General features: G+C 41.9%; 1 protein-coding gene across 15 annotated transcripts in view; it reads left to right on the top strand.

Moving 5' to 3' along the window:
- The first annotated feature begins 2,468 nt into the window (after positions 1-2,468).
- The window catches only part of LOC116225415 (uncharacterized), a 62,249-nt gene continuing 43,044 nt past the window's right edge, over positions 2,469-21,673 (top strand). For 8 of the 15 annotated variants that reach the window (XM_090149066.1, XM_090149068.1, XM_090149070.1 and 5 more), the window contains exons 1-2: positions 20,847-21,256; positions 21,383-21,445. In XM_090149066.1, the coding sequence (XP_090005192.1) occupies positions 21,179-21,256; positions 21,383-21,445 (141 nt within the window). In that variant the 5' untranslated portion in view covers positions 20,847-21,178. The other 7 variants (XR_016470438.1, XR_016470437.1, XR_016470439.1 and 4 more) reach the window with 5 other exon arrangements.

A 21,673-nucleotide genomic window follows, 5' to 3' on the forward strand; every position in this document is an offset into this window, starting at 1 on the left:
GCCTTGATTGTGGACTCCTGCTCCTAAACCTATTGCAATATTGTTAATATAGAGCAATAAAAAGCTGCCCCTGATAACCAAAAAATATTGTATTAAGTTGACAGACCGGGTATTAAAAATGCAGAACCAGCCTAATGAAATAACTTGCCTTTGGTTGCAAGAACCTTCATCATAAGAAGATTTAAGACTAATCTGACTTGGAGCTGCTTCATTCCAATTATTTTTCAGGAATTCTGGGGGCTTTATTTTTCCTTTCAACATCATTATTCAGTCTTGACAGTTCTTATTTTGTTAATTTTTTTCGCATATTGAGTAAATGAGAAATCAGTTCACAACCATTCTTAAGGAGAAATGAAATGCTCAGTAATCCAATTTTGATCAAAATGCATCTTTGCTTTTCAGGGACCGACCAGCCTGTGCAGTTATCTCCACTTGCACAGAGTTGATAATAAAGCAAAGTAAAGCTCACATTCTTTTCCCAGTGAGAGAAAATCTCACTTGGTGGGAACCGGGCATTGTTCGGCTGGAGAACAATGTGCTGTTCCCCCAGCGTGTGGCAAAGCAGAGAATGACAAGATGATTTCTCCCTGTGCTTCTACTTTTGTTTCTCAAATGTTTACAGGCCCGGAGTAAGCCTTTTCTTCACCCTAGCTGGGTGGTTCTCTTTCCTGCAAACCTTTCTTTCTCTCTCTCCTGACGCCTTGTGTTTGCAGAAGATAGTTCGCTACTGCAGCGCTTTTCCCAAAAGCAACCTTGGGAAGAAGAGACAGACCCAGCTGTCTTCACAGACCTGTTTTAAAGCTCCTCCACCTTCCCTTTCAGCATCCATTGCCACTTCGTTTTGCAAAAAAAAAAAAAAAAAAAAAAAAGCCCACAAAAGAACAAATACAGAAGAAGCCAAAATGCACCACACAAAAAAAAAAAAAAAAAAAAAAAGTGTCTGCACGTTGTGTCTCACATGGTGCATAGAAGTATTTCTGTAGTCCATTGTTGTTGGTTTTTTTTGGAATTGTGCTGGCTTCAGTGATTCCAGCTTAGTCCCTAACTAGTATTTATTCACCTTTGCCCTTTAGAACCTATACCTAAAGGAGCCACTGCATTTCTCTAGTGCAACATCAGCAAAATTGGTGGCTTTGAAATGTTTTCTAGCAATCAAGAAAAGCTGCTCCACTTCTATGAATGTTCTTCCTTTCTACCACCCATTTCCTCACCAACTCCTCCTAACTATTGAACAGTTTTCTCCTGTTCATTTTTCTCTGCCATCAGTTCACTTCTCCATGTTTTCAGAGTTCCTGAGTGTGTTTCTGCACCTTCTGACTTCAACGGCTGTGCACTGATGTTTATTCAGATGAATAAGCAATGGAGAGAGAAAAACTAAATGGTTTGAGGACTCTATATGAAGTATATGAACAGTTATTGGATGGAGGTGTTGGATGGGTATGGATAAACATGTATATGCACAAACGTATTGGATGATAGGTATACAAATGGAACCAGATGCACTGTATCTGGGCATTATCTTCCATTAGGGTCTCAAAGCACTTTGATACCCTGCTGAATTGTTTTTAGATTCCTCCACCTGGGCTGTGGTGCAACTGTATTTATGCTGCTTAATGAGCTGATTCCAGGGTTGAGAGTAGACTTTGGATTTCCAAGCTTCCCATTAATTCCTCAGTATTTTATCTGTATTTTAAAGAGCTCTAGCAGCTTAGAAAAATAATGGCCACTGTCCATTAGTTCGAGAGAAGGCAATGCAAAGGGCATTTTTCCAGGATGAGGCAGAGTATTGAACAGCAACAAGTTTTATCAACTGACAGAGCTTATTTCCCAAGTATCTGTCAGCGTATCATCACCCATCTGTTTAAACCACTTGGGATTCTGAGCCCACATGATTCTGTGAAGAAGGTTGTAACAGAGCAGTGCACTCCTGTGTGCTCCAAAAGAAAGTTGGCCACACACCTGAGTCTGGGTTGTCACATGAAGCAAGTATTAGATGCGAGAATCCGTTGTTCAGTAATCATCTTGACGTTATAAGTAACAGCCAATTGTTTCCTAAAGGGGGAAGATGAGAGAGAGAACAAATCACTATGGGATATTGTGAAAAGGATCTCTTCCTAGACCGACAGTAAGTGGCTTCTTTTCCATGGCACTAGGAAACAACCATGCTTACAACTAAAAAACTGAACTTTTCAAACATATTCTGTTGCCTTTCCAAGTTACCTTTATTTACATTTACTCATCACTTATTACTGTCTTATTTGTATCTATTCTTTTCAGGACAACTTGTGGTTTCTTGACTCTTCACCCTTTCTATTTTCCTCACCATCTAACCTTAGAACATTCCTCTTTTTTCTCTCTGAAAATCTGCCTGCTGGTATTTTCCATGAATCCATCTGCATTGAATTATTTATAGTTACAATAAAGTCTGCTTTTGTCTAATGTTTATTTTCTTTAATAACAAGAAACATGGGGAAAATGTTCCAAAGAACCGAAAAAGGACTTGACTTTTCCTGGACGCTAGGCAACGGTAGCCAAAAAGCACAAAACAAGCCATAGGATGTTCGTAAGATGATTTCTAAAAATAATAATACTTAGTACTTTGGTATCTAATGCACTTTTTTGCCTTCATCATATTTCCTAAATCTGGGCCTCAGTTATAATGTTGTCATGTCACTCTAAAGGCTGCAGTAGACAAGGAACTACTGTAGAGGCAACCAGGAGCAATAAGCAGATGGATACAGCTGATAGAGGCCAGGCTTCAGCTTCTTCTCCTTGTCCTAAGTGTTTTATATAGGTCATTGAACTCTCTTATGCTGGTCATTCCTGGCCAGTGAGTTTATCCTGTGTCTGGTAGAAATTAGAGCAAACAATGTATCTTACCTGATGAGTTATTGCTAGTTCTTTCTTACCTTTTACTGCTTGTTTAAGTTCAGTTTTCATTATGATTGAAAAGCTTTTTCCAGTGGAGGGTTTATGTTGCTCATATGCCTTGTTTTCTCTTCAATTATGTGAGTTGTGCAAGCATTTCCCCTTGAACACTTTCCAGCACCCCCCCACCCCATATCTCACCCCTCCATGTCCTCCTCCTCGTTTACTCAGCTCCATTCTCTTATGCATTTCCTGCACTGCCTACAGTAATTGCACGTAGCGTGGATGCTATGGAGGAGGGAACATGAGAAGCAAGAAGGTAAAGAAAGGACTTCTGTGGAATCTTCATGAGCTGAAACGTGACAAAGGCTGAAGTTATAAAATAAGCAACAGGAGGAATGGAAGAGAGGAGCAAGTTAAAGTCCAGGTCCTGAGTGACAAGAGACACCCTCAGCATGGAGGTATGTTGGATCTTGTTCCCTAGAGGGAGCAAGGGGAGGAGATGGGAGCTCAGGAGATGTGGTCCCCACTCCACCTGCCTAAAGCAAAAGCCAGAGGGTGAGGCTCACTGAGCCCTCCTTACCACTTCTCCTGGCAAAAGGTTATTCAGGTTGTAAGAGTGGTTATTTTTCTCTCTCAATCATTCTGTTTACTTCTCTATTCCACACTCCTTGACTACTCACATTATTGCAATTTCTTGGTTAAAATATCTATTTACTGCTTCTGTTCCAGCTTTCAGGCTTAAATCACAGCAGAAAAGTAGGATGCTGGTACCACAGAACTAGTGTGCACCAAACTTTGGGCTGTACCTACTGGCCAGGGATGAAATCTGCCTCCAGGCCTAAGCTCCCCAAGGTGAGTTATGGCTGTGGACACCACCCCTCTTTCTGAGAGCATCTTTTAAGTTCATAAACACATACCAGCAATCAGCCTAAATAAGAAACAAGCCCTTAGGGACTGGTAGGTCCAAAAATCAGCCCCCAGAACTCTCTGAAACTACACTTGTTCGCATTAAAAGGTACACAGATGCAGAACGCTTGAGCTGGATGAGCTGCACATCTGTGGCACTGTACCTGCTTATTTATTTGTTTTTCACTCTTACCCTTGCTTACTTTAGCTGATCTCCAGCTATTAAATTATGATGGAGCAAATGCAATAAAATGACCGTAGGACAGAAAATCCTGCCTGAAGTTCTCCCATGGCTCAGCCAGAACGAGGAGATGCACAATTCAATTAAAAGAAATACAAAGTTTTCCTCTTTTCACCTTGCCACTTTTCCCATCTCTTCTGTGCTTTGTATATCCATACATATATATAGAAATAAATACACATACGCACGCGCATACGCACATACACGCACAAACCCACCCCTCCCCTTTCCAATCCTTCCTTTAAGGTTTAATTTAACAATAACATTTGCGATCGGGGTCCTGAGCATCTCAAGGGCATTGCGCTTGAAATTGCACACACTCCGCACCATTTATCATAGCCTGACATGTGTCATGTTCCAGACTGCAGCTCCAAGAGGTTACAGCTCACGACTGCTCCTTTGTTGATCAGCTGCCGAGACAACTGAGGCACCTTTCTTTCTTTTTTTCTTTCTTTCCTTCTTTCATTTTTTTTTTTTTTTATTATTAAAGCTGCACCGTCCTCTTTTCAAAGGGTTCGTTCTGACACAATAGAGAAAGCAAACAAATCCTTCTCCACTCTCTGCAGCCTCCCCTTCTAATCTTTGTCAGCACCAGTTCAGACCCCATTTACCATGGGTTTGATAGGAGAGCCTGTGATGGTTAATATTACTGCTTAATATTGACTATGGGGTGCATAAACTCTTTTCCAGTTACCTTTCTACTCCAGAGTGCTGCTAAGAGCTAAAGATAACAGATATAGAGTTAAGGGAGTTTTCCAGTATTTTCCAATGGCAAAATCCAGGCAAGATTTTGCCAAAACAGCAAGCTTCTTCCATTGCTGAGCTTCAGTCTTGCAACTTCTTGGGCAAATTATTTTTCTCTCCTCCAGAGCTTCTGATTCCTTTTCTGAACTCCTCCTCACTTCATTGCTGTCTTGCAGAGCTCTTGCTGCCTGCAATGCACTTGAGACCCGCATGCATCTTTGTAGAAAAGATGCCTACTGCAATTCAAGGAAGCAGGCTGTTCATAAGGCATATTGACAAGCGCTACTGAATCGTATTCATAAATCACTTGTAGACCTTCTGCCAGTCACCATCCAATCAGCCCTCATACAGGATATGAGTGTGGATGTTATCGCAACTTAATGGGTCAGGGATGCAAGGTGCTATTGGAAGAAAGAAGTGGGTTTCAGTAAGTCTAGCATCTGAACAAAAGAGGATTTTCTTTGTAGTTTTTTGTGTTCTAGAGAAGGTATGCATGTCAGGTGAGCTGGCCATTTCTTTTGTAACTATTTGAAAACCAACATGATTTTAAGGCAAGAAATGCTGAGCTGGAGCTGATATATCCATTTCCTCTCCCCATTTTCAAATTCAGGTCTGTCCTGGAAGACTCAGAGCTCAAATATTCAGATCATAAAGCTTGGCTGTGTTTTGGAATGATATTTGATCTTTCAGATTCCTATTCCCCTCTGAGCTCTAAATCATGCAATGTTCATTGCCACCTGTTAGCATCAAGCACAGCCTCTGGAGACACAGTTGGGGTTGCCTTACATTCTCCCTTTCTCAGCTCTTGTTGATAGATATTTTTGGATGTTTCCTTGGCTTTAGAGTCTTTTGATTAATAAGAAGTGCCAGATGGGATGGCTCTACTACTACCACTACATTTGTGTCACGCGCCAATTAGATTCACAAATGGAGCTTTTATTTTTTGCCCCTTGCTGGCAAGATTTGGCACTCCATTCTTCACTGTGTGTTCATCACAGCCACCCATCATGACCCTCTTTGCCTTCCAGTTCAGCCTGGGTTTCATTTGTAGTTCAACCAAAATGGCACTTTTCTGTGTGAAGCTGGCTCTTTTTTTTCCCTTTACAGAGTTTCACAGCCATAGCTGGGTAGTCCCGCACTCACAACATCCTCTCTGAGCTGCTCCACGTGGCTCTGGCTCCCCTTACATCGCCTTCCTGACCTTGACTCCTGGTTGATCCCGGCTGGCACTGCATGGATGATGTAGTGCTGCCAGCTGGGACGGCACAACGCCACGGCAGGGCTCAGCCAACTTTCAGTCACATAACTCTCCCTGTCCCAGGGAACGCAGCCACCTGCACGGCCTCGCCTTCAAGGATAGAAAAAAAAAAAGGGCTTGCAAAAAGTGAGACGAGGCGCAGAGCACTGCCACGCATCAAGGCAGAGATCACCATAAATGTTGCTGCCCCATCAGTTTGCCAACTTCAACAAGGGCCTGATGCTGGCACCATTCCTCTGCCCCAAGCAGAGTGAAAGGTTAATACTGATGGGATACATGGACTTAAGCATATGTAATGACTCCCCACAACTCCTAGTGAGGCTTACTCAGGATATTTAAGAGGGTTGGAGCCACACTATTTATGGAAGGGGTTGTGCCCCAGGTGCTCTCTCTTTCTAGGACAGCTGTTCCCTTGAAAGCCACTACTGGTGTTTTAATTCCTTGCTCCAGAAAGTGCAGTGGCCAGTCTAACCCATAGTAGTTTTAAATGTAAGGTAAATAATCTTAAGGGTGTTTCGTGGATTTGTAGACAGAAGCAAGGAGGCTACAGGAACAAAAAATGAGAGTCAAACCCCATAAGAAAAAAATCCCTTCATGTCCCCTGCCTCCAACAAAAAATACTCAACATAATATTGCTCAGAAATGAGTTTCCTTTGGGCAGGGATACGCAGATACTCTGAGCATAATAGAAACACGATGAAGAAATTGGCTCACACAGCAATCAGAGAAGTGGTCAGTTCTCCAGCGGAGACTGTCCTCTGAATATCTCAACCATGAAACAGTGCTATGAGTGGATTCAGAATTGGCTGAACATCCTGGTCTCCCTCTGGAAGGAAATACGGCTACAGCAGCCTCTATTTATTGAGATGGCATTGGGGGAGCCTGGAAGTTAATTGGCTCCTCGGATATGAAGAATAAATGTAACCTTGAGTCCCTCTCCTAATAAGAAAAAGAGATAACCACCAAGCCCTGCAACATATAAATAAGTGGAGAACCAATAATGACTTCAAAAAAGTATTTAAATGCAATCAGACAAAGCTGCTTGAGACATCAGAGGAAAGAATAATGGCGTGTGTACAGTAGACACAATGTAGATTACAATTTATAACAGGATGCAGGATGGAGCCAGCACTTGATTAGGGGACCATGTTACAAATTTTTCAGCATATGTCCTCTGTTTTTCTTTGCCTTGGCATAGATGGCTGGGCACTGCTGGTAAGTAAATCAGATCGTCAGAAAATGCCCATGTTGATGAGAACTGAAGGATCCAAGGAAATTAACTTGAGTTGTATTTTAGACAATTCTGCCATATCCATTCCTTGCCCAGAGCTGTCAACTGCGAAAGAGTTGTGCCCACTCACAGCTTAATCAGAGATAAAAATTATCCCTAGTTGATGAATATGTTCACCATGAAGCCAGTGGCAGAGCACAGATTCCCAGCACTCTGCATGTCTCGCACTAAGACATGACATATACTGATGTGTTTTTTTTTTTCCTCTGAGCAGCACCCTCATACTCAACACTTTGCCCTGCTCTTCCCCAGATACACAGAAAGCCTGGGCAAGGGAAGTTCTCCAGGATGAAACATGGGAAGCTCCTGCTGATGAGCCTGTAGGACCTTACAGTTCTTTGTGTGTCTGCTTGAAATGGCTGCACAGGAGCTGTTCACCTGATTGCTAGGGATGACGTCAGGAAGGAATTCTTCCCCTCCATCTGATCACAAAGGCTGATTCTTTCATCTTCTGCGATTCGAGGCTTGGATTCCCTCCTGGATGTGTCCGCAATCACACTCTCTGCTGTTGTTAGGACCTGATATGTCGGCATGGCTCTCGCTCTCTCCTCATGTAAGTTGTGCTCTGCAGTGGGCTGGGGGAGGCTGTGACATGCCATTTCTTATGGACAGCCAGGCTGTTAAATGAAGCACTCTTCCTGGTTTGGGTAATCCTTTCCACTTTTAAACGTATTTTTCTTGCCATCCTTGTATCCCACAATCCACAGAACACCCTAAATTAAAGAAACCAACACCAGAAAAATAGCCAACAAAATCAGGAATGCGACAGGCAGAGGAGTAAAGCAGAGAGTAAATGGTTGACAAGGGATGTTTATGTGTCACTCTGTGTTATTTTGGCTGCTCTGCTTGTCCAAATTCCCCCTAGGAAATGGAGAGAGCACAGGCAGCTAAATGAAGGCTCTCGCAGGGCAGGGGCTGGCCGGATTGCAGTGTGCGTGCAGACTGGTGTGGGTACAGCGGTGTGTATGGCGGGGAGGAGGGAAGCTTGTCACTGTGTTTTCTTTCTAGACAGACATAAACACTCCTGTTTATTTCCAGCGTGCCATCTAAATTCAAAATTAGCATAAGCTGATGATGTTAATTGAATTATATGCATGCAAGCAGTGCTTTATCAAAGGTAAGGGACATAAGGTCATTCCCCTAAGGGCCTCCAGGGAACAAGTACCCATCTGAGATAATATTGAGATTGGCATAGTTGGGTATAAAACCACTTCCAAGTATGAAGAAATTGAGTTCTTTGTCATTAGGAAAAAAAAAATCCTATTAATACTGTAATTCTCCTTTTAATAAATCTGCTCTCATTGAGGTCTAAGAAAGAGCCCTCCAGGTCCAACAAGGGGTGGCATGGGCTGCAGCTGGCAGTCTGGCTGACTTCCCAGAGCAGAGAGAAATCATATTGAATTGGCCATCTGAGCAAGGCACTAGGATTTTGTTCCCTTCAGGTCATTGTACCACAGCTATCGTGAAAGTGTCAGTGTGCTTCCTTGTAGGCTAACAACGACACTGAGACAGATGAAACAACAGAAAGTTCTCTACTTTCTAAGGAATTTTATGAAGATATAATTCCACAAAAGATGTTATTTCATTTAATTATCCTCTGGAGTCATACTGAGAGCAGAGCCAGAGGGTCTCAGCTTGCAAGCACCAAAGGAAGGAAAATATTTCCCATCTTACTTAGCCAGTAGCTTAAAAAGAGAAAAAAGGACGGAGGGAGTCTCTAATATACTGTGGCCACCACTCTTGATATTGGTTTTCATCGCATAGTTAAAAAAAACTTTTGCTTTTCTAAGCATGAAAATTGGAAAATCTGAGTTGACAATTCTCTCTCTCTCTTTCTTTCTCTTTTTTTTTTTTCTTTCTTTCTCATTTTTTTTTTTTTTTTCCCCCCTGGGTAAATCTGTGAAATCCAGAAGTGAAATATATCTCAAAAATCACCGTCCTTTTGTAGGCAAACCTTCCCTGCCTGGCAAATAGGGAATTTTGCCCTCCTTAATGGGAGCTACACTATCTGATGGCTGCCTGATGAAGTAGGAGCTCAAGGAGGCCACCTCTACACTAAACAATCCCATACATCAGAGGCCACCCCTTTGAATTCAACATTTTTTTCTGGTGCTAAGAGAGGATATTGAAAACCTGGCCTTAAACCACACTTTTCAGGTAATAAGCAGCAATGAATGGAAGAGAAAAGGAAGTCAGGAGGCTTATAGGATTTAAGGAGCTTCTTTAGGAAGAAGAATCTGCCCTGCTGCTGATGGCCACATGCTCATGTGTGCCTGGAGATGTGCAAATAAACATAGGGTGTAAAGCTGTTAGCAGTGGTTCACGGCAACAGACTAACTTCTGTCAAGGAAAAGCAGGTTAGGTAAACTTTTCAGGTGTTTGGAGGTGAATCTTTTCATTTGTGCACAGCCCTTGGTTGACCCAACTATTTCACATCATTACCAATTGCTTTGTTCGTATGTATCAAACTTCCTTCTTGTGCTTTATTGGTTTTTGCTCTCGCTGACCTCTTCCAGCAGTTTACTTTCTAACATCCTGAAAGCTTCATCATGACTGCTCAGTGCACCTCACCCTGGGCTGAGATTAAAAGTTAAAAAAGAGAAAGAGTGAACACAACGGGAGAGAAAACAGAAGAGATTTTGGCAGCAACCTGGTGACACACTGAAGTAAGTGAAATGGGATGGGTAACCACCTGGAATAATGGTGGGGGGAAAAAGAGAGAGAAGAAGCTCAGGGAATTGGCTCAAACAGCAGGGCCTGGGCAAGAGGATTAGGGGAACTAGCAATGTGAGCAGACCTCAGGAATGGAGAAAGCAGAAAGCATATCATCTCAGCTCTCTGTTCCAAAGAGAGATGCCAAGACCAGTTAAAATGGAATATGGGCTTGTCTGAGTCACAACACAAAGCCCCAGTTCCTCGGATCCAGTGCTGCTTCTATCCCAGACTAAAACTTCTAAGGTACAAGAGGAGTCACAGAGTTATCCAAAGTGAGAGGAAGAAGGAGAGAAAGTGGAAATCAAACGGGAGAGCAAATCTGCTTTCCACATCTTACCGCAGCTGCAGGACACTTTGCTGTAGCACGGCCAACAGAACATCAATAATATCCATCCCCAGGGGTGCCTCAGAGTGACATTTGCGGCCTCTCTCTGCACACTGGGGTGTGGGGGACAGAGGGAGGTGAGAGTATGTCAGCCTGGCCAAAGCTCACTCAGGCTGAAAGCAGGACCTTCTGCCATTTCTATTCCAGGAACTCACCGTGGGGTTATGTTTGGGTTGCCTAAACAGAACGTTGCTGCCATTGGTAGAGGATAAACATTTTATTCAGTAGCAGTGGGGGGAGATTTGGGAGTCTGACTCTGCTCTGAATGCGGGTGACAATTGAAACATTCAGTATTCTTGCCAGGAAATATCTCAAGATCCATTTAGTGTCAATAATAGAAAAAAAAATATTTTGACAAAACTGGAATATTTCACTTTTTTTTTTTTTTTTTTTTTTTAAATTATCGAGTATATGGTAGAAAATTAAAGCACAAAGCCAAATATTGTTGTGTCCTCTCGGAAAAGTTGGCCTGGGTTCTCTAGCACAGTCAGAACCTTTCTTGCAGTTTTCCTCCAAAAAGTAGTGCTGACAAAATCAATTTGTTGTTATGAAGTTTTTCACTGCTGTTGGAATCACATAACTTATAGTTGGTACATGTATGATTGTCTCTAGCTCTAACACACTCCAGGTGTTTGTTTCTCAGGTTATCATCTGAAAATTGCAAAATTTAAGCTTTGCTTTACGTTTACAGTACCATGAAATGTCATAAAGCCCAGTGATTCTTGGATTGGGACTTTTGATTTCAACACATGGGAACAAAACGCTGTGAGTTCATGGTAATTGAGAAGGAATTCCAAGAAAGACCAACTGGAAGTCTATTGCGTGATACTAAATCACCAGAACTGCATGAAGTCTCTTAGCAAAAGACACTGTGTAAAATTCAAAGGATTTTTGTTTGAGAAGGAAAAAAAAAGCACTTTTCCTCCATTCTTTTTTTTACAAAGTATATGATGTTGGGTTTTTTTGGTTGTATTTTTTTGTGTGTGTATATTCTGCTTAATTTATAATGCTAATGAAGAATTAAATTGCTACATCTTCAGACTAATGACCCTTTTCAAGGCTATTTTAACGGTGCCTTCCCATCTTTTCCAAATCCCTGCCTTGCATTTAGGAGACAGAGGGAAGTTTAGATTCCATGTCTGCCTTTGGTGTTTCTGCCAACAGCAGATTTGAGGAATGCAATGCCATGTCCCAGGGTACAAAAAGCTTTGCTTTGGCATCCTTGACATCTTTGGTCCTTGTTGTGGCTATCTCATAATTCATGCAAGTGTTGCTATACAACTGCAAGCTTTTCATGAGGTCATAAAAGTGATTTATAGAGGTTTTCCCATAATCTCCAAGAAAATTAAAGAAGGCTGATGGAGCTATTCAACTCAGTGTTGCCTCAACAATGGTTTCATTCAGAAATGACACTGAGCAAGATTGAGGTATTAAGATAGCAAGAATGTCCTTAGGAAGTCTTTTCTGTCTGTAAAAAATGGGATGCATTCAAACTAAAAAGAAGTGTTGTTTCTTCTGTACATTTTGATGATTTTACCCATGACAACTACTTTAAGATTAGTCAGAGACTTTCTTCCTTCACTTTCTGCTTCCAAATGCAAAAGGCTGATTAACCCACTGCAGATCCCCGCTTCGCAAAATAATTTCTTCTGAGATATCTGAAGGTAAAGATTACCTTTCCTTCGACTACTGTTTTATGTTGATTTTTTTGCTTTTAAAATAATTTTACAGTGATATGGCAAGATCTATATAATTGGAGATATGTAGATGCTTTTGTAAAAGATAAAAACTGAAGTATAACACAAGCATCAAGCTATTGCTGTTTCCAAGCTGTTTAAATAGGACATTTCAGAACTGTGAGGACTTGGTGCTTCCAACCTTACTTTTGAAGCTGTATGTAAAGTGGTTTCATTTTTACAGAACTATGTAGTCCAAATGAGCTTTCACTAAACTGCCTCCAACCTCAATATATTCCCTACTTCCGACATGGAGAAAGCTTGGATGTAGTTCCCACCTCTGAGACTGGGGCTGAGTGCCAATTACACAGCACCCAGTGGCCTATGACTCTCTTTTTCACTTCTAAGAATCTCTCTTTCCTAGCTAAATCTTCAGGACACATTGCAAACTATTTGCTCTGGAGTTGAAAGTAACCTTGAAAACACTACTCCATAGTAGTAACCAATGGGATTATCCCATCCTTTCTCAAAAATGGTGGTATATCTTTCCTATCTTTCCTTCTCAAACTCTTCCCAGCAGGTTTCTGAAGACCTTTTTGAGGTAGGTGATATAGTTTTTTTCCTCTTACATTTGAATATTTCATCTCAAACTTCACAGAGAGACGACTATCTCCTAACTGCGTGTAAAAAGCTAAGAGTGTTTTTTATGTATGTTCTAAAGCATTTGATGCAATCTATACAATGATTATATATAAATAAAGAGAAATTCTTTTAAAAATTGCCTTTTTATTGGAAGAAGTGGGCCTTTTAGAGGAAAGAGACCATAAAGGTCATACATAAATCAAGAAGGATCTAAAGGTGAGAAATTTGAAGTACTTTAAAGACTATTTGAAATGCAAACATTAACACAAAACAGAGGACAGAAGACACCCTGACATCAGAAAATTAGTCCTCAGAATGATTCCTCGAGTAATGTGAAAGTACAACTGAAAATACTGGGCCAAATTCTGTTCTCACAGTTTGTGAATTAAAAGTAACTTGGCAATGTGAGTTCATTAAAAGGGAGATGGCATCAACCTTGCCACGTTCAAGGCAGGTTGCAAGTAGATTCAAGTATATAAATAAAAGATAGGTTCTTTGACACACACTACCAAATGGTATTTCAAGGCAGTGCTGTCTCACAGCCAGTGTATTCTAGCAGGCTCATAAAAGAAAACAATGAAATGTGGCCTTGCATCTTATTTTTGGTTCATGTAAGATTAAAAAGAAAACATTATTATTACTATAATAATAATTATTGTTGTTGTTTTATTGTTACTATTATTAATCCTTGCAGTTTTCTCATGGCATTCCTTAAAGCCTCAGCTACTGGAATGAAGGAATCATTGGAAGAATTTCAAGTTTGTTTGTTTTTATGTTGTGTTCCAGTTTTCCTAGTTACAAAAATAAACTCAAAAACATATTTTGAGTGCAACTAACAAACGAAATGAAGGCACATAAAAGGCATCTGATGTTACACTTCTACATCAGACGTTATAAAGAACAAATCTCATTTAAATGTCCATAGTGTCAGTAATTAGAATGAACCTGGCATTCCTTGTTACCCTGTGAAATTACTTGCAAGGCCTTTTCATATTGTTTTCTTGCCATTGCTTTCATGCTCCGTAGAGCATTAAGAGTCAGTGATGGGCAGCTCTTGTGTTAGTCAATCTATGAGTCGTGGAGTATTCTCCATTGGCAGCTATTGGAAACACCTCCAGGTGTTTATTGTTAAATATTTCCTAAAGACCTTTGTATTAGAGAATTCTCCTTTCTGCCTGCTCTCTAGTACCTATAAGGCCCATCTTTTCCATAAAAAATATAAATACTTTTTTTTTTCTTTCCAGAAGCCTCTGTAATATACCTTCAATAGAAGCTATGGATGAAGTATGCTTCCAGTCCAAAGGCACTCAGTCCTCCAGCTTTGAGCAGTGCAGTGCCATTTCCTCTCCATTTGTTTCTATGGAGCTGACTGTGTGTGCGGTCATCCATAAGGGTGCTGAGATACCCTGGAGAGAGAAGGGATGGCTGGAGCTATTTTTCATTATTTTATACTACACTTCATAATAAATGAGATCCATAGCATGTGAACACTGGTCCTGTAGCTCATCATATCAGCAAGCACAAGGAACCTTATGTGCTAAATAAAATAAGTAAGCTTGAGAAAAATTGTCTGGTGAGGCAGTAGAGTGTTCAGTGTTCAACTGTACAGTGCAATCTCTCTGACTGAGAATGACATTAAGACCTACAGTAACTACAGAACAACCAGTTTTAGAGCTAAAGCAGTCTATAATTTCTATCTATCTACATTCACAGCCTTTCTTCCACAACAAAGATGTACTGACTTAAATCTCCATTGTCTTACAGAGGCCTTTGGGGTAACAGAGAACAGCAAGCAACTTGTGATCCACAAAGGAGAATGGCAGCAAAAGCAACAGGATTGAACTTCTGCCAATAGTGGTGATGGTGAGTGCTGGGTATCTACAGAACAGATTGCACAGGTGTGTTTTTTTAAGGTGCAGCTTATAACAGGTCTGGGTTTTAAGAAATATCCACAGGCTTACATGTAGGATGTATGTCTGTCCACATCACAGTGCTATAGTGTTGGATGGTCCTGCTGAGAGCCTGAAGAGTATTTCCAACTCTGGTAGGCATTTTGACCAATAATCTGAGGATGTGAACTATTGAACAGCTAACCAGTGCAAAGAAAATTATGGACATCTATTCCCAGAACAGCAGTTAAACTCCAGGAGATGAAGTATGCTGTTATTTCCACAGTTCAGTGATGCTTTGGTACCTCCTGCCTTTGCATAACGATCTGGTTTGGGAACCACTAGCAGCAATTCCCAAGACTTACTTGATTTTCTGTAAGCAGAAGTGCCAACAAGAGCCTCCAGAGTGCCAAAATTCAGTTCTAAAAAGCTGCACTCCGCACCACAGAGCATCCCAAAGAGAAGAAACTGAGAGAAAGTATATAGCATTTTAAAACAGTGCCAATCTGCCCAGAATAAAATGTTTAACCCTTTACTACAGGAGGCACAGCAAAAACATTTCAATTTGATAGTTTAGTTACTTTTCCTGATCTATTATTAGTGATGTTATGTGTTTGCCCTCATTCTGAAGAAGGAATAGGACTCGTGTGTTAGCAGCTGAGTGCAGTGCCTCCATCTGATGGCTATTCACACTAGGTGGGGTTGGCTTTCTAATTTTGGTGGGATTTGCAATCTCATGGCAGATTATAAACACCTTATAAAATCTTCCCGGTCAGAGACTTCTGGAGGTGAGGGCTCTGTATAACAATTCATTTGGCATCATAAAACTGTAAAATCACACTCAAAAACACACATACACACACACACAAACACTCACTTCTACCATTTCACAAAGCGCTGTTTTTTTCACTGTTTGCCTTGGAGTGAGTCGAGAGAATTCTGGTTTGGTTAAACTTTCTGCCTCTCAGATAAAAAACAGCAGCAATTTTCTGCTTGAATTTCTCTGTGACTAAATCCATTGATCATCCTTTCTCTCTGTGAGTGAGGAGTGTGTTTTCTCTTTAATAACTCCTATCCTTCTCCCTGAATATTTTTTTTCTCTCCTCTTGGCTTGTTTGTGTTGTGTTGGTCAGTCCACTGCACTATTCCTCCGAGAGACAGAGAAAGCGCAAAATTGAAGTTATTTTATGCTTGGTCTCCCTCGGTCCCAATTTTCAAATCTTCATGTCAATTTTCACACATCAGTGTCATATGGTGAACGCTATGGAAATTTCAGTGGGGTCCTTGGGAGACAATTTATACGTGACCCCCTATTCCCTCCCCCAGCCAGGCTGTAGCCCCTGCCTTTATGAAGAGTATGTAGGTTTATAATTAATGTGGATTTTTAAATATAACCACATTCAGAAATTTTCCCGTTGTTTGTCTCTTCTGCAATGCAAGTGCAAAGGAACACAATCTCTCTCCCTCTCTCCCCTAATAAATTGGCTCAAGTTAAATGAATAAAAATTACGGCATGCTGAAGGAAAAGATCAACTCATTACTCATTTTACTTTTTTTTTCCCCCCTAAAAGGTATGTTGAAAAAGGTTTATCATGCAACTAATTTGGTAATCACCAGTTAGCAAATGCACTCATTGCCACCTACCTAGGTGAATCAGAAGGTTAGTAGCAAATGAAACATGGTGCAGTTTGGATGGGTAATTATATCTTCCTGTAAACTAATGAACATACATCACCTTAAGAGTCCTTGGTGAGTAAAATCCTAGCAACGGATGCAAAAGCTCAGCTGACACCATTGGAGCATTTCAATCATTGACCTTAAAATGGGCCCCTGACATCAGAAAGGGGTGCACTGAGCCTACTGCATTTTACCGTGTTAATTATCCTCTCTGTGGGGGGGAAAGAGATGATAGATTGTCCAGATTATATCACAGAGCATCTTAAACCTCAGCCATTCATGAGGAGATCTAAACTGCCCCCTGATCCTCAGTCTTTTGATTTTACTTAAATAGGGTATCAGTGCATCGCATGGACCTGATTCTCTGTCTTGCCTACCACTAATGCTTAAAGGAAGACTTTCTAACCATGCCATCCATGCAACCATGCCATTCCCCCCTCCTTTCTTTTATTTTTTTTTAATTTTTTTTTTTTTGCAAAACAGAGTAGTAGCAGGGAAGATCTGCTGCTTGACTTCCAAAGGGCCCCATCTTCCCTCTGCCCCACATCTTGTATGGACACTCCTTCTGCCGGCCCCCTGTTCTGCTATCTGCCCAAGAAACTTTTTACCACTTGGTTCCTGTATCTCCTTCCCTTCAGCCTTGTCTGATTTTTTTGTAATTTTGGGAAGCTCTTCAGCATCACAGTGTTAGCGGGAGCGGGATGGCTGAAGGAGTTTTCCTCATGAAAAATCTGGGACTCCAGTTTGGACTTTGCAGGGCAATGCCAGATCCAGGAGATGTAGTAATCAGATCACATCATCGTCCAGTTTGTTGAACTTGCATGTTCAGACCAGGTGAAGTCCTGAAGGACAATTCAACAGGGGAAAAGGAGTATATCACAGATGCTAGGTGCAGGTGCCTCTGGATTGCTATAGTGTCAGCCACTCTCACAGAGGTCATTTGGGACTGAGGCGTGAGAAAACCCTGGATATAAAGTAAAAAGCTCTAGGAGATGCAACAAATCTGGTGACAGACGAGGTTTGGAATCTGGGTCAGCTTTACACCATGCAGTTGCAGCAACATCAGCTGAGAGCTGCAAACCCACTAGGGCTGAAAGCCAGTGCTTCTCACAGCCCATGGCACTTCCAGTACAGTCCTTACTTCTCCATCCCAAGAGGGAGATTTGCCAATTTCCCTGGCAAATACTAATGTAGATGTGCTAAGTGCTCTAGATTCAGCTGGATTATGATGATTATCAGGACGATGCATTTTCCAGCTCTGAGTTGTATGGGATACAGAGTGATGTAGCCAGGACCAGCAGTAAGGCACTACACTAAGAATTGTTTCTCTGCCTCTGTTTATTGTTGCCTTAAGGGTGATGGGTTTTTACATTTCACTCTCATAAGTTCAAATGCCCCCATAGTTTATCAGGATCTAATAGAAGAGAATTTGGTCTTCACTATATTGGCTTGAGAAGGATTTGAATCAAAGACCTCACAAAAAAAAAAATAGAAAGGACTTTTGTGTTTCTGCCAAGAGGAAGGCAGCACATGTGGCAGCCAGCAATGCCTGCTGGGGGCCCGGTTCCATGAGGTGCTCCAGAGAGGGCAATGATCCGCCATTCTTGGGGCTGAAATCTAGCTCTGCTGCAGAATATTTTCAAGATCTTAATCGGTGGTTCATTATTCTTGCATCTCAGCCACCCTTTCTAAAGGTACGAGTTACTTCACTCTAGGGGTTGTTGAGAAGATTGACTAATTGTAGAGATTCTACTACAATTAACCCAATAATTGCTGTACCAAGGAACAAACACATAGATGTGGATAGGGATGATTTGCAGAGATGGTCTTGCCAGTTCCTGCTGAAAATCAGAACAGCCTGTGTCTAGAGTCAAATCATCTGAGATGAAGTCTGCATTACACTGATGTAGTTGGAAGAAGGATAGAGCCCTTAGCTATATTATATATATTTTGATATAGACAGAGGCAATCCACCAAAGCAAGACGCTATAGCACATAACTCACATGTGCCTGTGTGCACCTGGGTATGTGAGAGACAGAGAGAAAGATGAGATATATTGGGAAACATATGAAAGATGAGACTGGAGAGATAATTTCCAGAAAGTACAGCCACCATCAGAAACTCTGTCTTTCCAGCTGGCAGGTTTTACCTTGCTGGCGTTTCTCTCTTAACTTGACAGCTCAACTCTTAGCCTAGCTGATAGTCCTTGCCTATAAACTTAATTAGAATGGGGGTAGAGAAGGCCTTTTTGGCTCTTGCCATAGAGCTGAAAATAACTGAGTTTAATATCTCTGGTACTGAAGCACCTGCTAAGGACACAAACCACTGTACAGCTGATTGACCTATGTGTTACTTCTCTTGTCTTCAAGGTGTGCCACCTGGCTGTGGAATCCAAGGGTCTGTGTTTCCTATGGTACAAGATAGTATGAGAGAATGCGATAAGGGAGAGATTCAGGCTCAGCAGTGGCTGAGTGGGCCTTGGATATTTCATTTTTCTCTTTCTGGTGCAGTAGGTTATTTTCTGTGCTTGCAAGTGAGTGCTGTGCTGCAGTCAGCCGTGAACATTTCAGTTGGCCCAGCTGGCCTCTGGCTTTAATGTTCTTCTCAGGGCTTTCTGTGGGTAAAGAGGTGAAATAAACAGATTGGAACCTTACACTCATATATATATTTAACCGTGTACTGATTTTATGCTAGTGAAAAATAATAGTTTGCTTATTTCTGGCAGAAAACTACCAGCTGAGGCAGTAGGCTAGAGATTCCTCCAGTACTGTTTCACAGAATCATAGAATCACAGAGCATCCTGAGTTGGAAAGGACCCACAGGAATCATAGAGTCCAGCTCCTGGAGGGGATTCTTTGAGGTGTAGCAGCTCCCAGCTAAGTGCTGACTTATTAACAGAGATGGAGCCCTTGATGCCATTTCTGATAACCTCCAGGTGGTAAGGAAGCCATGTAGTGATTCTGGGGTATTTGGCCTTTTTCCTATACGTGCTGCAGGGAACCATCTGTGATGATGGCTTTAGGTCGTGGGGTTTGGGTCTCTCCTCAATGAAAAGAGAAAGCCCCAGAGCGTCTCTTGCACAGCCCAATGGTGTTATGGTATCAGGAATGGAGATGAAATCTGGATATGTTCAACTTTTACAGAGCCGGCAAAACCAATGTTGCTGCTATGAGAACTAGTTTTCAAAAATGTGGTGGTGGTTGTTTTTCAACTGTGGTTGAGTTTAGTCCAAATTTAATTCAAATTAGGCTCATCAAATTTATTTCTAAATCAAGTTTAACCCTCCAAAAATTTGTAGTCATTTTTACAGCCCTTAGGGAAGGACTGAGCGGAGCTGAGGAAGTGGCTACCAGTGCTTTGATGTCATCTTCCTCACTGCCTTTCCTTTTAGTGTTTTTCTACCATGCACCATGAGGATATTGCCTTGCAGTAGACATGTTGTAGGAACCAAGAATTGTAGACCAGCTTGGGTTGGAAGGGAGCTCAAAGATCATCTAGTTCCAACCCTCCTGCCACAGGTAGAGATGCTGGCTGCTAACTCAAGCACTACATTTGAATATTTGCTGAGTTCTGAGCCTGGTCCAGCACACCCATCCTCCATGCAGGGCACTAAGACAGCAAACAAGGATCTTGTCACCCTTTCTATCAACAATGCAAGACAAAATAGCATTTAAATACACTACTGAATCATGCAGTATTGGACCTGTTCAGACTTAAGAAATGCCTTTAAGTTGGAGATCAGGCTGTGAGGTACCACCATTGTAATTGTGACTATACAACAGTCCATAATGCATCAGCTCTAATGTGAAGTTATTACCGGAGTCTCAGTGTTGATACCTGTGTTAAGCCTCTGAGCACTGCCCAGTGTGAACTATGTGTTTCCACAAGACTGAGCAGACCCAGACAGAGCTGATTGCTCTTGCAGTTAATAAAAAGCGCTGCACTTTCTCTCTTGACAATCCCGACACCTGAGTGCTTCCTACGTATGACAGTTAGCACATTCTGGTTGCTCAGTGGCCTGTGAGAAATGAGCCTCTTCTCAATTTAGTTCCTATCATCAGACAAGTGGTACACACAATAAAAAACACACCTTGACAGTCAGCCCCCAAAGTAGCCCCGGGGACTGAGGGCTTGGACTTCCCTTTCTCTCATATATGATCCCCATTAAATTGATACAATTTATTGGAGACGATTCTCTCCCTACCACCTCCAGGTAAATCAGGTAACTTCACTGAGGTCGCCCCAGTTTGGTATCAAGGCACAGCATAGCCTGGAGGAGGGGAAACTCTCCTGACCCCACCAAGTTTCTTCTTGAGCTTGTCAGGCTCCCCACAATCAGGGAAGCATAAGAGCACTGTCTATGCATACGACAGCATTTCTTACTTCTTCAGCTTTCCACTTTCGACTTTGTGTCATTGGCCAAGGAGCTGCCTTTCCTGCAGCTAACAGCATTGGGATGGGTAGGATCTCCTTTCTTCCCAGGACAGAGAGAAGGGCATATGGCAAAGGGCTGGGGAAGGGGGAAGCGGGTGGATGCTGCATGGGCATGGCTTCAGCCCAGCTGAGCCCATCAGGTCATGTCAAACAGAGCTAATATAAATGTCAGTGTGCTGTTTCAGTGGTGAAATCTCTGTTTGTTGCAATGCAGTTCATTTTCAGTCTTCCAGCTCTATGGATGCTATCAGCTGACAAGTCTGGCCAGTACCTTCTGCCAAAAATACACACGCGCTCAACATTTCTCAGGAGTTCCCCCCCACACACACCGCACCCTATGACATACTTCTGTCAGATTTCTTCTGGACACTGTGAGACATGAGACTGTCCACACCTTCCAGATAATGAGTTTAACGTTTCAAGGACAGAAGCTCTCAATCTCAGCGAGATGCGGGAAAGATCTGCAGCCCTGATTTGGGGCAGGTGCCGACAGTGGCGGTGCTCCTTTGGCATTCTCTGTTTTAAGGTAATCAAAAGCAGTAGTAAGGGATGACGCAGAGCTCAAAGTCCCATCGTTACTATTGTTACAGATAAACAGGATGTCGTTATTAACAGTAGCTTAAATTCTTTTCTCACTGTTCCTTGCTTTCAGAATAAATGTGATGTCCTTTTGACAGCTCAGACTGGAGCTGGAATTTTCTCTGCTCCCATCCTGGTGAGTTGTCTGGTCCACTCCAGCTCCACTTCTCCACATATGAGCAATTTTTGTCTCCTAACAATGTGCTCTCCTCCTCCAACCCTGGTCCCAGCTTCTAACATTTCCTCCCAAATGCATTTTTTTACTTTTTCCTCTACTTTCCCCTTTTTGCCTTCATTTATAGCACACTCTGTGTGTAATAAATTAGAGGAAGATGAACAAGTTGAAGGTACTGTTTACGTTAGA

Source organism: Phasianus colchicus, chromosome 12, assembly GCF_987193195.1.
Source record: "Phasianus colchicus chromosome 12, bPhaCol1.hap1.1, whole genome shotgun sequence".
In the NCBI taxonomy this organism is placed as follows: Eukaryota; Metazoa; Chordata; class Aves; order Galliformes; family Phasianidae; genus Phasianus; species Phasianus colchicus.